Raw genomic sequence first — 15,342 nt, forward strand, 5'->3', positions numbered from 1 at the left:
GAACAACTGAATCTCCCAACATCTCCTTAATGACAATGTCTTGGGGAATTTGTGTTGTTAATTATTTTAAAGGCAAAAATGCATTATGATGTAAAGATAAATGTAAGCAAAATACCTTTGATGGTTCAGTAACTAAATTCCTTGCAAAGTGGCCCAGGATAGGTCTCCTAATACAAAATTAAAACTTTTGGCAAGAAGATATCTGTATCCAAACCTTGTCTTTTCGAAGGCCCTATCAAAGTATCCAATCCCTGGGGCAGCTTGGTATCTCAGCACTGAATAGAGCATTGGCCCAGGAGTTCATCAGGAATTCAAATCCAGCCTCAGAATTTAACACTTCCTAGCTGTTAAACTAATCACTTAATCTGGGCAAGTCACTTAACCCCAACTGCCTGCAAAAACAAAATAACCCCAATCCTAAATCAATCATAATGAGATATTATAAACAATATATATAACAACTTCTACTCTTAAAAGCACTTTCCAATACATAGCATTATTTAATTTTCTTCTTACAGCAAGGGGTGAACAATGATTGGCTGAACTCCTATTTTATAGCTGGAAAAAAAATGAGGTGCAGACAGGGTCAGTGATTTGTCCAGGTTACATATCCAGTTACTACTAATACTGGAATGGGCTTAAGTTTCCTAATTTCCAGTCAAGTAGAAAGGGAACAATATTTTGAACCTTTTTCAATCCCTGAGCTCCTAGCTAAATTTGTTATAACATACTTTTTGAGACAGGGACCAAAAGTTGTAGTCAAAAAGAATTGTAAAGGTGTTGATGGACTGAATAAAAGTGGGAATGAGGCATAATGGATTATTTTAAAACTGTTATTTTGTTTTGACACAGAAACAATTCTCCACAAAAACATAAAATATAGTACAGAGTGATTATGACTCAAGAGTATAGCTGTTTATTAAAAGCAAAGGATGTGGATTCTGACAAAAAAGATGAAGGGTAAAGGAGAAATGAGTGGATGCAGAGAGATCACAATGAAGAGGCAGACAATTCCCTAAAGCTATAAAATGCAACCGCATCAGCAAAGGTAAATTTCCACACTGAGAGCCCCTAATCTTGATAAAGTCACAGAGACAAACGTTATAGGTAAATCTTATGTGTCCAGAGTTGACAGCTAGGTGGTACAGTGCAAAGGGTGCTAGGCCTCAATACAAATCCAACTGCAGACACTGACTAGCTGTGTGACCTGTGTGAACTACATAATTTCTGTTTGCCTCAGTTTCTTCATCTGTAAAATGGGAATGATAACAGCACTTACCACACAGGTTGTTGTGAGGATAAAATGGTAATATTTGCAAAAGTTCTTAGTACGGTGTCTGGTATACAGGCAACACTGTATAAATGCTTACTTCCTATTCATTTCCCTACTGAAAGTTATGGACCCAAAGTCACATAGCCAGTATACCTCAGAGGCAGAACTTGAATCCAGCTTCCCAGTTTCAAGGCCAGGTCTTTCTCCACTAATTCTCTCTGGCGTAATACAGATGTTTACTGAAACATCGCCACCAATACTACTATCCAAATGTCACTGTGATTTTCCCCAGAAGGATTACAAACAGCCAATTAGCCGATGTTTCTTAACTGCTTCTTTAATAGAAAGTGTTGTTCTGGTACCATAGGCATACAAGCCTGGGTGCTGCACTGGCATCCACTAGACTTAGATGAGTGCATGGACAAGAACTGTGCAGGAGGCTGTGACTGGCTCCCCTTGCAATGCAGCAAAGATTGAAAGATGGGAAGAGGAGACTTGTACAGTGGACAGAACCCTGGAACTGGAAGTTGGGTTGAAATCCTCCCTCTGCTCTTTTCCATCTGGTTTTAGGTGGCTGTAAGCAAGTTGTTGAGCTCCTCAGAGACTCCTCACCTACAAAATGAGAAGGCTGGACCAGATGACCTCTCAAATCCTTTCTGGCTGCTTTCAACATATGGTTATAATAACCACACAAGAAGGCAGTTCTAATCCAAGAATCTGAACTTCAGGATGGGCAGCCCCAATATAACACTCAGCATGGAATGAGGAAGACCACACTTGAAATCCAGCTCAAGCCACCTGCTAGCTGTGTGAGCTTGGATCCCTCGATTACAGCAATCTTCTAGGCTGTTTTTTGGATCCCAAAGAAGTATAATTGTAAAGTGCTTAGCACAATGCCTGGCATGTCAGTGTTATAGTAGGATGGAAGGCACTAATTCACTACTGCGACTATCATGACCCAAAGACCAGAAGAAGCGATGAGCAGACATCTACTTCAACCCAGCAGCTGTGGCTCATGTGACAGCCCAGAAGGCCTGTTAAGGTTAGTAATGGGCCCCTCTGAGGGGATGCTAATCTGCTGTTGATCATGTGGCTATCATCACAAACTAAGGTAGCCAACATCTGCTTTTGTGGCAGGAGGCTTCCAGTTTCTAAATGGAGTAATTGTAGTCAGACCAACGTGACTAGGGAAGTCCTTGCAGGAGTTCTTCACTGTAACAAGAAGCAATTCTCTAAGAACATTCTCACTGGCTCCGATGGGTCTCTCATATGGAGAAGAAGGTTGGTGGTCATTCCTAGGTTCCTGAATACCAATATGGGAGGTTTAAGACTAGATTTTCAAAAGAGAATAATTGTTAACATGGCTATTTTTAGAGCCAAAAATCTTTTGCATCCCTACAAATCAAAATTTATGAACCATACCTTTGATTGCATTTTCAAAAAATTTTATTCTGAACTTAAAAACCAAAAAAGGTCATAACTATATATACAGCAGCATACAAAAAGAAGTATATATAAAACTGTGAATCCCCATTTCATGCACCTTGCTTTTTAACTACTTTACTTCTCAATATTGTATTTTCCACATACATGTAAAGATAGTTTCAACATTTGCTTTTTAAGACTTTGTGTTCCAAATTTTTCTCCCTACCTCTCTTACCTCCACCCTCCCTAAGACAGCAAGCAATCCAATATAGGTAAAACATATATCTTACTTTTTAACAATAACCCCAAAAAAGTATATAACTAAGTCCATGTTACTTCTAAAACCATTGTACTTATGGGTGTTTCCTTCTGAACTACCTTCTATTTTCTTCTGTGAATTTTAAAATTGTTTCATTGGCATTCATCTTTTCAAATTGTTAAGTAGTATTGTTAATGCTCTCTCCTCCCATCCAAATTAAAATAAAGAAAAAAAGAATTCCTTGTAATAAACAAGCATAGTCAAGCAAAACCAACCCAGAGAATAGCCAGAGTATAAAATCCATGTCTCTGCACCTTGAGTATATTAGCTCTGTCAGATGGTAAATAACATTCTTCATCACTGTTCCTCTGGAGAAAGGGTTGGTCATGGCATTACTCAATGGTCTTAATTCTTTCAAAGCAGGTTTCCAGAAAGTTGTTCCTGTAGACATTACTCTCATGGTTCTACTCACTTCATTCTGCATCAGTACATGGTACTTTTACTTCCCTACCAATCGTGCTACTGACTCTTGAGTCTTGCTACCACAACTTAGCTGCCTTCTCATTTTGGATCCTCTCTCTGTTCCTGGAACCTTCTTACCCTTGAACATCCTTCCATCATGCCATTCTCCCATTTGTGAGTTCCTTATGAGGGAACTTTCCTTTTGCATGTATCTGTATCCCCAAAGCTTATTAGCATAGTATCTGGCACATAGTAATGCTTGTTTTTTTTTTTTTTTTATTATTTAAAAAAACAAAAGGAAAATTTTAAAAAGAGAAAGAGTGAGAGAGAACATTGTCATATGCCCAGCACAACATTAAGGAGGAATCAAAATATATAACAATAAATTACCAGTTCAAAAAAGGCTATATAATATTAAAAAAAAATTATATTCATGAGTGCTCAATCTTTCATTTGCTTCCTCATAGGCTGTTCTTTTGTACTCTGCTGAGCACTTTTTCTACTTTATTCTTTCTTCCCCATGTTCCCCAAACAAGCCACAATTAAAGCACAATAGTGATGCTAGTTGCCTTGTTTTGCCTCAGGATTTTCTCAAGTCCTCCCTTTCATCATTTCTTAGTGCAGTGATATCCCATCACACTGATTTATGCAACCGTGTTCCAATTCATGGGGCACCCTCATGGTTCTAGTTACTCTCCTTTCCCTTTTAAACTTACTTTAAGCATAAATAAGTTTGCTTTGCTTATGGCTACTGCCACTCCAGAATCATTCACCTCCTTTGTCTTGACTCTTATTTAAAAAAGTGAATTTGAAAACATTTCTAAACCAAATAGTTAGTGGGCACATGCTCAGAAGCAAGTTCAGCACTTCTGTCCTCTAAATACGAGGTACATCCAGGGCTTATTCCCCATGTTCCTTCTTTTTTTTTTTTCATATAATATTCTTCTCACTCCCTAACTAAAAGAAATTGCAACTCCCCCCCCACCCCCTACTAATTAGAATCTTCCTTTTTTACCTTCCTTTTTCCTTACCCTCTTCAAACCTTTGGAACATCCACAAGTACTTCCCCCCTTGTGTTATTATTCTTGTTACCCTATAGAAGAATCTTGTATCTGACATTCGCTACTGGATTCTTGGAGATGATAGTCTCATTCAGCCCTGGCACCAAATCATGGATCCATTTGGTCCCAGTAAATTTCTCCCTTTCAAATAAATTATTAAAACTCTCTAATCTTTATCTTGACTCAATTTCTCCGGCATTACATTTTAGAGGTTACACTGAGATTTTAGAAAATGAGAGCAGGATTAGAGACTAGAGACTTTTGGGTCTCTGCCTTGGACCTTGGGGTGGTTGAGGATCTGGGATCTTGGCCTAGAGAGGCTGGCCCTCTGGATTTGTTTCCAGAGTCTCCGGGAAAGAAAGCAGTTTTCAGCCACAACTATGACCCAATGGTGGACACTCCATATTGGCCACTGAAGAGTAAATCTGGATGTTTTTGGATATAATCTGATCTGTTTATCTGTTCTGTCTGTGCTAGCATCTGGATTCTCAGAATTATAAGACACCAATGGGTGTTAATTTCTGAGAAGTTTAGCTTGCCTTCTCTCCCCCCTGACTCTTTGGAGGTGGATGGGGGGGAGTGGGGAGGGGGGAGGAAGGAAGGATAGCCACGTGGAATTCTCCCTCCTCCCTTCCCCCTTCCCTCCCCCACTAAGTGTGTTCCAGCTGGTTTTTTATCAAGTTGTAGCCACCTGGTTCTTGGCTAAAAATAGTAAACTGTGATTTAAATTAATTGACTAAATATACATAATGGTTTCCTTGGTTAAAGAATATGGTCATAAATGTGATCCATAATTTGGTAGGGCTATTTCTAAACTCTTTCAGATTTTCTTATGTGAATTAGGATATTCTGTATAAAGTTTACTTAATTGTATTGATTGTATCCTGAGGTTATGCCCATCATTTAAAAGACTTCTGAAAATAATGGTTTTTTCTTTGCCCTTTTGAAAATATTTCTGTTATGGACAATATGAAATTTGGGATATTTGTCTATGTATTGGGTATTTTAAAGCAAACTGATTTGTATCCATACAAGGTCATGGTAAAAATCTATTTAGGATTTATCCAAAACTTTGGTTAATGGGATTTGTTATTGGAGACAGAATTTCTTGGGCTTGTAGTTAATATTATTTGGGAGTTTTAAAGCTCCATTGGGACAATTATCTGGAGTAAAACTGGGTTAAAGTAGCTATTTATCCTTTATAAGCTTAGGGATCAGTTTTGATTGTTCATGATATGTTATAGTTATGTCCCTGCATTTTTTTCCTACTGTGACTGATTTCTATAATCAGAGCAATGGTCAATAGAAACTGTTAATGCAATTCAATTATGTCTTACCTTGCTGTTTCCAGTCTAGTTATCTGTAATCATTACATCTTAAATACTTGGGCAAATAAGTATTTAGTCTGGGTCATCTATCTGTTACTGGATATCGTATCTGGATATTCAAGTTTTTTTTTTTTTTTTTAAGGTTTCTAACTAACGAGAGGACAAAAGCCTAATTGCTGTTTTATCTATTGGGACTATAGCTGACAGCCACTTGCCTGTCTGTGAAGAAAACCTATTAAGCTGCTGGCCAATTCATACTGGCCTCTTCACATTTTGTATTAGTCTGTTCTAACCTCTGTTTGTTAGATTTGTGTTTTTTCTAGATCTTAGTCAAATTACAGCCATATTTGGGACCATACAGCTTTGATCGTCAGCACGCCATACCACACCCATCCTCCTCCCTGGACTGAGCACCTTCGCCCATTTCTCAGCCTGAAGCAGCTTAGATTGAGACCATTGCCCCTCTTCCTGATGTAATCTGGACTGATGTGGGGGAGTAAGAAAGTGCTTGATGAATTATTGTTAAAATTTTAACTATTACTGTGTTTTAAGATTTGGGACAGAAATTGCTAAAATTGTGTAACTATTGCTGTTATGTTTGAGGGATTTTTAGGAAACCCTACTGTTAGTCTGTTATGTATAGGAATTTTGATTTACTCTTGGGATTTATATGTGGGATGGTTATTTGATAATTCCTTTCCATGAGAAAAAAATGGAGGAAGAGATAGGAAATTGGGGAAACTGATGTATTTTTCTTAGGCACTTTTGCTCCACCCCCTATCTCACTAGTTCCAATTGAATTGGAAATCCTTTTTCATTTTTTTCCTTTTTTCTCCTTGCTTAAAATTACTGGACTATGAATTGCTGGTTATGCTTTAACTTTGAAATCCCTTATTCTGTTGGAATTGTCCTGGCAGACTCAGTTTTGGCAATTTCCTGTCCTGATCTGTTTCTCCACTCCTATAACTCCAGTTCCTTAATTAGTAATTCAGCAATCTCAAAGGACCTTGCAGTTTGGTATCATGTCTCTAAAAGTTCAGGGATGCCTGCCTTGGTCTAACCGTGCATAATCTGCTCAGAAATCTGGATCCTACTAGCAGCTCCTGTTCTATTGAGAGGGGACAGGTGGAGCTACTCCAGGCCCCACTTTTTCCCCCCTTTGGAGTCCCTGACAGACTTGGGGTATCCCTCTTAGGATGGGCAGCAGGACTATCTTGAGCACTGCTATTCCCTATAAGCAGAGGCTGAGTTTAATACACAAATGACTGCAGACCACCTAACTCACAGTGAACTGTCCATCTCCAACTGGATTCTCTGGCTAAGATGCTACTCAACTGCAGAGGACCTAACATGATTGCAATAGGGAGCCATTAAAAAAAATTATGGTTTTAAGACGTATCTAGAGGAAGGTAATTCAATGATTTGAATATTCAGAAGAGAGAAGTGTGGAATGTTGTGCCACAGTTCTCTTTTATTGTCCTGACTCAGTTTCCCTAATTGTCCTAACTCAGTTTCCCTGAATTGTTCTGCCTCAGTTTCTACTTGTTCTGCTCAATCCAGCAAAACCACCCCTCCCTCTTAATCATCAGAATATTTGATAAGGATAAAAGATCTTATATTTTAGAATATCAAAATACTCTCCCCATCCCAATCTAACAGAATATTAGGTACTGTTTTATCAGATGCCTCTCCCATCCCCAGTGCCTCTCCCCACCCGGATCTTAGCACTCTGATTCCACCTCTGCCTCTGTCTATCCCCTGTGGCTGAGCCACATGTATATATGTCATTGAGAACTCACATTGTTTTCTAGATTCTTGAAGACAATAGTCTCATTCAGCTCTGGGAACAAACCATGGATCCGTTTGGTCCCAGTAAATCTTTCCCTTTCAAATAAATTACTAAAACTCTTTAATCTCATTGTGGTATATGAATATTATGGAATATTATTGTTCTGTAAGAAATGACCAGCAGGATGATTTCAGAGAGGCCTGGAAAGACTTACATGAACTGATGCTGAGTGAAATGAGCAGGACTAGAAGATCATTATATACTTCAATAACAATACTATATGATGATCAATTCTGATGGACTTGGCCATCCTCAGCAATGAGATGAACCAAACCAGTTCCAATAAATGTAATTTATTTATAACCAGTAATGAATTGAACCAGCTACCCAGGGAAAGAACTCTGGGAGATAACTATGAACCATTACATATAATTCTCAATCCCTCTATTTTTATCCGCCTGCATTTTTTATTTCCTTCACAGGCTAATAGTACACTATTTCAGAGTCCGATTATTTTTGTATAGCAAAATAACGGTTTGGACATGTATACTTATATTGTATTTAATTTACCCTTTAACATATTTAACATGTATTGGTCAACCTGCCATCTGAGGGAAGAGATGGGGAGAAGAAGGGAAAAATTGGAACAAAAGGTTTGGCAATTGTCAGTGCTGTAAAATTACCCATGCATATAACTTGTAAATAAAAAGCTATAATTCAAAAAAAAAACAAACAAAAAAAAAAAAACCTCTTTAATCTCTATCTTGCATCAGTTTCTCCAGCATTACAATTATCTCCCTGGGAGGTAAATACTGTTATTTTCCCCATTTTATAGGTGAGGAAATTAAAAAGTTTATAAGTGACTTTCCCAAGGTCAACATCTGAAAACATATTTAACTCAAGTTTCTTAGCTCCAGGGCCAGCATGTTAATTTTCAGAGATTCCTTTTCTTAGGTAAGGTTTTCTACTTTCTTTTCTAAGCTATTTATTTTCTTCCTAATTCTTTCTTCCCCAGTTTTTATTTCTCTTTTTTTTTTGCCTCATTTCTTCTAGATATTCCTTTTAGAAAATCTTTTTTTCCCCCTTTGAGTAACTGCTTATACTTTTTTACAGAGATATTCTCTTAATCTAAAATATTTTTTATGCTGAGCATCACTTTGACTGGTTCATTTCTCCTGCTTTCCCTCCTTACTTTGGAGTGAATGTCAGGCTCTGTCCTCTGCTGTGCCTTTTTTTTCTGATGGGGAGGGGTATAGTGATTTGTTCTGTTTGGTCTCTTCCAGGGTTCTCTGAATTCTTGCAGTGACTCTCATATCCCACAGTCAGGCCTCCCTGGATCTTTTTAGATTAAGAGCACTGATCTTCAGGACCTTCTAAATCATGAGGGCTTCTAAATTTCTGGGTGCCTGCATCATCCTGAAAGGAGATCTGGGTACCATCCTAGTTGCTAATGCTCTAACACAAAGATGTCAAACTCACTGCCTGAAGAATTTGTGATTTTCTTTTTCTGTTTGGACCTGACACCACTGCTCTATCAGGGTTCCACGGTTCCTTTCTTCAGCTTTCAAACTTCTGGGGTTTTCTAGGTGGGAAGTGGTTTTGTGCCAGAGTCAAAGAAAAGGACACTGGCAAGAGATCCTCTTGCTGCCCCGCCCAGATGCAGACATCACTAGGCTAAGTATGTAAGCGGCCCACCTGCACTGAGACTTCTGACTTATTTGCCTTCGTTCACTATTACTGGCTTTACTGCAGATCTCCTTTCCTACTATCTGTGAGTGACTGACTTTTTGTGCAACTCTGGTATAGGGGAAATCAATTAATGTAGTTTCTTTTTGGATTTTTTGATCATCATTCAGGCAAATGAAAATTTCAAGATTTTGCTAGAGTAGATATGCGAGACGAAAGTGTCTCCATTTAGGCCCTAAATCCTCTGGTTGCATGTCTGTGCAACTAGCTATACAATAGTATCCTTCCTAAAATACTGCAGATCTAACCATTATATTCTAAATATGGTTTGAAAGAGCTAAAGGACAGAGCAATTGCTGCAATAACCTGAACCCCAATCTGCATTATACTGAAGACTAAAATCACATTAGCTTTTTCTGATTGCTTTATCCCTTTTGACTCAAATTGAGCCCTTAAAGCCTCCAGACCTTTTTTCTTTTAATTTAGATTTTCTTAGTCTTTTGTTTTCATTTTTCAAACTTTAAGTATACCAAATACCAAATAATAGATAGTATTATAAAGTAAAACAGAAATGAGAGGCTTTGATCTGCATCATTGAAGGAAACACTCACTTTCTTGACTGTTATCATCCTTTAAGTTGTCACCAGACTTGCAAAACAGGTCTTAACTGGGGACAAGTAATGTAGGCCTTTTGAAATGGTTATGGGCAGCACTGTTGTATTTCTCTCCATATTTGTCCTTTCTCTTTTTCTTTTTCCTCTTACATTTCAGCTCCTTCCTCTCACTTTCCTTCTTCCCAGTGTCTTCAGAGAACAATGGCACTCAAAGCCAGGGCTTAATCCAGCTCTTGGAACTCCAGCAGAAAGAAGCTAGTTTCTAACTTAAAGGCAAAACTCAAAAACACCTTAATTTTTCCGGAGTCAATGAGAAATTGTAAAGAAAAAATCAAAGAAAATGGGGAGAGATAGGTGACACCTGCTGGAGATCCAAGGGTGGAACATTTTACTCCTCAGAAGAAGATTACAGTATTATCTGGCTATTTCTATTCATCTTAGTGAACTCTCTGGGAGGTAGGGAAAGGAGGAAAGGTTTTTAAAAAGGCAGCATAAGCTAATGCAGAGGCCACAGACTTTTCCATCCCACAAGGCTCCAGGGCTTCCACAATCTTTACCAGCCTATAGCACCCCTCTATCAAAGACTTTTTTAAACTCAAAGAAGAAGGGATAAGCTAACAAAATAGTGTTAGTGGGCAATACTGGAGTGAGGAGATAAGCGAGTTGTAGCAATACTATGAGGGGGGAAATAAGGAGGAAAAAACGAGGGGAAAAAGCACTTATGAGAAGAACAATTTCAGATTCTGAGGAAAGATAGAAATTTGTAGCTATTATCCACAGAACTTCATTCTCCCAAGATATAGGGACCCTTTATTTTTATATTCATAAGGTATTTACAAGATGGTAAATACAGCATATTCCTTTAGCTTTCTTTTTTTTTAGAACAAAAACATTTACTTGAATTCCCCTAAATCCTAAAAACATAAATACACATCGCAAATAAAATACTCATGTGTATCAGTTTCCTAAACTTCACTTTTCCTAAACTCTTATCCACAATGCATGCTTTCTAGGACTCTCGTGATCTCCTTTTTCATAGTACCTCATCTAGTACTTTGAATAGAGTGGGCATTTAAATAATGCTGAATTGAGCCTTCATTTCTCTTTATTCAGCATTTAAAAAGAGAGTCCTGGAATCATAGATTTATAGAATGTTAGAAACTAAATGGAATTTAGAGACTGATGAGTTCAACCCTCTCATTATTATTATTAATAATTAATTAATAATCAGTTTCTCATAGTGCCAAAGGATCCATATTCTTTCTGGTTCATGTTTCCTTTCTATATCACCTTCTAACCAGGAGTATACAGGCTTCATTGTAGCTTCTCAGTATTCTTATCTGCTAAAATTTACCTTGGAGTGTAAAGAGTCTGAGAGGGAGTAGCATGAAGGAAGGAAGATGGTGAAGGGGACTGAAGGCACAGTAGGGTGGTTCTTACCTGCCAGCCTCAGAAACTGGCAGTTTGCGACACAGACAGTAAAGAGCCACTTTACCTCTAAACCTCAGTGTCCTTGTCTGTAAAACAAGACTGTTTGGGAGACTGTCTTAGATTGCAGTTGCTTGCTACAAATAACATGGAAAAATGTGAAAATGATTCATTTAATATTATCTTCAGTTTTTTTCTTTACAAACAGAAATTTGAGTTGAATGGATTTCCTTCCAACATAATTCTTGATTTCTTGTGAAACTAACTCAATTAAATACTTAAAATATCTGCCACTTTTGCTCTCTAGTCTTCTAAGGATTCATCATGTTTTTAAAAGTTTCTATATAAAGAAATATTTCCTTGAAATAAAAACAGTAAGAGGGCTGGACTCAGCAATCTCTAAATTCCCTTAACATTCTGTAATACTATGATCCCAAGATCCTCCTTGTGATATATCCCATACTTAAAAGTTCAAAAAAACCATAACAATGTAGTTTTTAAGAAAGTGCAGGTATACATTAAAAAATGTGGCTAGAATTGGTTTTTAAAAAAGTAACAATAATAGCTTTTTGTTTTTCAAAACACATGCAAATAGTTTTCAACATTTACCTTTGCAAAACCTTGTATTCCAAATTTTTCTTCCTCACTCCCCACTACCCTCTACTAAATAGCAAGTAATCCAACATAAGCTAAACATGTGCATAAAATTATCTTTCTAAAATTACTGATTTCACACTAACCCCTAGTGATTGTGGGGAGATTTCAATTTGAGACAAAACCTCCAACCACATCTAGGAACTAGAAGAGAAGAATGAGGCTGCTTTGTCATTCATCACCTAATTCTTGATTTCATTTCTCTCAACCATGACAGAAGATCTTCCTAGCTCAAGACTGAGAACTTAAACATAATTCTAGCCTAAGAGTCACCAAGCTAATAAGAATTCTCTTCATCTGAGTTAAAGCAGTTTTTTCTACTCCCCAGATCACCAGTTTACCTCGATGGAGGGAGAGACTATCCATATCCTGGGATAAAAATTCAGATATGCAGACAAACAGCCTTTCTCCATGTTTTATGGTGGGAATGGTCACAATCTCCACAAAACTGCTAGGGAATTGTCCTAGAAATAGAAACAAAAACTTCAGATGTACCTTTTTTTTTCTGAAAGACATAAAAAAACACATGAAACTTTTCCCCTTGAGATATGTGTTTAGTATGAAGCAATTACTGAACATCTACTGCTATCTGACATTACTGGCATTTTAAAGGAATAAATTAAGTATATAACACAGAAGATAAAAGGACAATCTTCAAGGACTTCTAAATCTACATTAAACAAAACTAATGGAAAAAATTTATACAAAGTTAATTATTCAAATGAAAATGTAAACCTATTAAAGTGTAGTCTAATTAATGAGGACATTCTGAAACACATAAATCTAATTTTTACAAAAAGTAATGCAATCTGGTGAATGAAAACTAAGAAACTACTTCTAGAATGGAAGATAACGAGCAAAGATAGATTTAAAATGTCAATCTACAAAGAATGATTAAAAAAAAAGTCAGTTTGACTGAAATAAAAGAAGACGGGATCAATTTAGGAGATGAGGGCATGAGGAAAGATAAACAAAGGATCTTAATGATCATAGTTAGATGATGCTGTATGATGTCAAAGGTAGTGAAAGTCCTAGAGCATTAGAAGAACAAGATTTCATTCTGGCTGCATTCCGGGAGGCACATTATCCAAATCTACAGAACTGAAAGTTTTCTTACCATTCATACCATATCTAAAATGTTATCTTCAGTCTTGGCCATAACATTCTAAGAAAGACATTTAACTGGAAAGCATCCAGAAGAGGGTACTCAAAAGAGTTAAAGGACTAAAATTCATGCCAGAAAGATAACTAGTTGAAACAACTATGATTGTTTAGAGCAGAAAAAAGAGGGCTTAGGGAGAATATATTAGCTGTCTTCAAGTATCTGAAGGGGTGGCAAAATGAAAGAAGGATTAGATTTATACTCATGGCCCCAAAGTAGAGAACAAGAAATCATAAGTTACGAAGATACAACTTTGGGCTTGATGTATAAGGACAAATTTGTTTGATAAAATCTATTCAATGTGAAATGGACTGTCTTTTCTTTATTTTTCTGGTTGTATATGTATAATTATTTTTTTAATACACATTTCTTATGAATCATGTTGAGAGAAAAATCAGAACAAAAGAGAAAAACCATGAGAGAAAAAAAACAAAAGAAAAATAAAGAAAAAAAGTGATAACATGCATTGATTTACATTCATTTTCCATAGTTCTCTCTCTGATTGCAGATGGCATTTTCTAGCCAAAGTTTATTGGGATTGCCTTGGATCCCTGAACCCCTGAGAAGAACCAAGTCTTTCATAGTTGATCATCACACAATCTTGCTGTTAATGTGTACTATGTATTCCTGGTTCTGCTTGTTTCATTCGACATCAGTTTGCGACCATCTTTCCAGGCCTTTCTAAAATCAGCTTTTTCATTTTTCATAGAACAATAAATGGAATGGCTGTTTTAATAGTAGGTTCATCCTCACTAGAGTCTTTAAGCAAAAATTATATGGCCATCTGTGGATTATGTTATGGAGTGGATTCTTATTCAGGTTTGGATTAAAACTTTTACTTTCTGAAAAGCTTTTGAGGTTCCTTCCAAATCTGAAATCAGGTTTTGATGAGAAAATTATTCAGATTTTGAAAAGAACAGTTAGGACTGACTAGAGAAGAGAAAGAATTCATAGCAAAAGAGAAGGAAGAAGTAAGTGAATGAAGTTAAGGCTAGGGGTTGGTGCCATTGAATGGCCTCAAATTGTACTCCTTGAAGAAAAGAGATAAGTCACTACCAATGAATGGCATTCAAAATGGATATAGGATACAGCATTTCATAGAAGCACATATTTAAAGTTGTAAGGACCCACAGAAGCCATTTTTAGCCCAATCCTTCATGTTCAGAGGGGTTAAGTGACTTGTCCAGAAGGAGCAAGTATCAGTGGGGTATGAATCCAACTCCTCTGATTTGAAAGCCAGCATTCTTTCCCTAAATAACGCTGCCTCTCATAGTCCTCTGTTCAAATAAAAGAAGTACTATAAGATCATAAGATGCTACTGTTTATTTGTTTTTTCCCTTATATTCACTTTTAATTATAATCTGGAAAAGAATTAGATTCCATTTTTTGTATGATGAAAAAGTGGTGGACCTCTTACCTGTAACATCTTCTTTCTTTCCCAACAGCCAAAATTCATCTACTACTTCTAGCACCTCAATGACATCCCCTACAAATAGGGGCAATTCCTCTGATACACTTGGGCAGAAGTCAAAGATAGCACGAACCACTGAGCCAGGTTCCATGGCTTAGAAACCTGAAAAGATGAAAAATAGTTCTATTAGAAACTGAAAACGTCATAGAAACAAAACCACCTTTATTTTTTTTTCAATAGTATTTTTTCCAAATACATGTAAAGATAATTTTCAATTTTCATTTTTGGAAGATTTTGTGTTCCAAATTTTCCTCTTCCCTCCCTTACCTCTTCCCTCCCCAAGACAGCAAGCAACTTGATGTAGAAAGTCGTCATTAGATAACATAGTTTGTTCAGATTAATCAAGGAGACGTGGAGATGTCACTATCCTATTTTGGGGGACATCCCTAATAACAAGACTAATTCTTACTAGATCCCATGTAATTTGCACTTGGAAGTGCTTTTTAATCTTTCAAGGTCTTTTTCTCATTGGATTTGATGATTGCTCTTAGAGAGAAGGAGGGTAATAGATGTTCCATACCTATGGGAGTTAGAAGAGATACCTGTTAGGGAAATGTAGGTTTGTAGTAGTGGTTCATAAACTAAAATGACTTAGGAAAGCAGAAGCAGGACCCCTTCTACCCATACAGATAGGAAAGTCTCCCTACCTTCCCCCACACCAGTCTCTTTTCCACTCAGATGCAAACATGATCTTCCTAAAATGTAAGCCCATGTCACCCCACCTCTCTTC

At 37.1% G+C, this 15,342-nt stretch overlaps 1 protein-coding gene across 1 annotated transcript in view; it reads right to left on the reverse strand.

Moving 5' to 3' along the window:
* Nucleotides 1-14,738, reverse strand: part of DNMBP (dynamin binding protein) — an 81,186-nt gene extending 66,448 nt beyond the window's left edge. Inside the window, exons 1-2 of the mRNA XM_051981853.1 lie at nucleotides 14,559-14,738; nucleotides 12,321-12,443 (exon numbers count right to left, since the gene is read on the reverse strand). Of these exons, the coding sequence (XP_051837813.1) occupies nucleotides 12,321-12,443; nucleotides 14,559-14,703 (268 nt within the window). The 5' untranslated portion in view covers nucleotides 14,704-14,738. The remainder of the gene's footprint in view (nucleotides 1-12,320; nucleotides 12,444-14,558) is intronic.
* Nucleotides 14,739-15,342: the final 604 nt, after the last annotated feature.

The sequence above is a fragment of the Antechinus flavipes genome, chromosome 2 (assembly GCF_016432865.1).
Source record: "Antechinus flavipes isolate AdamAnt ecotype Samford, QLD, Australia chromosome 2, AdamAnt_v2, whole genome shotgun sequence".
NCBI classification, from domain to species: Eukaryota; Metazoa; Chordata; class Mammalia; order Dasyuromorphia; family Dasyuridae; genus Antechinus; species Antechinus flavipes.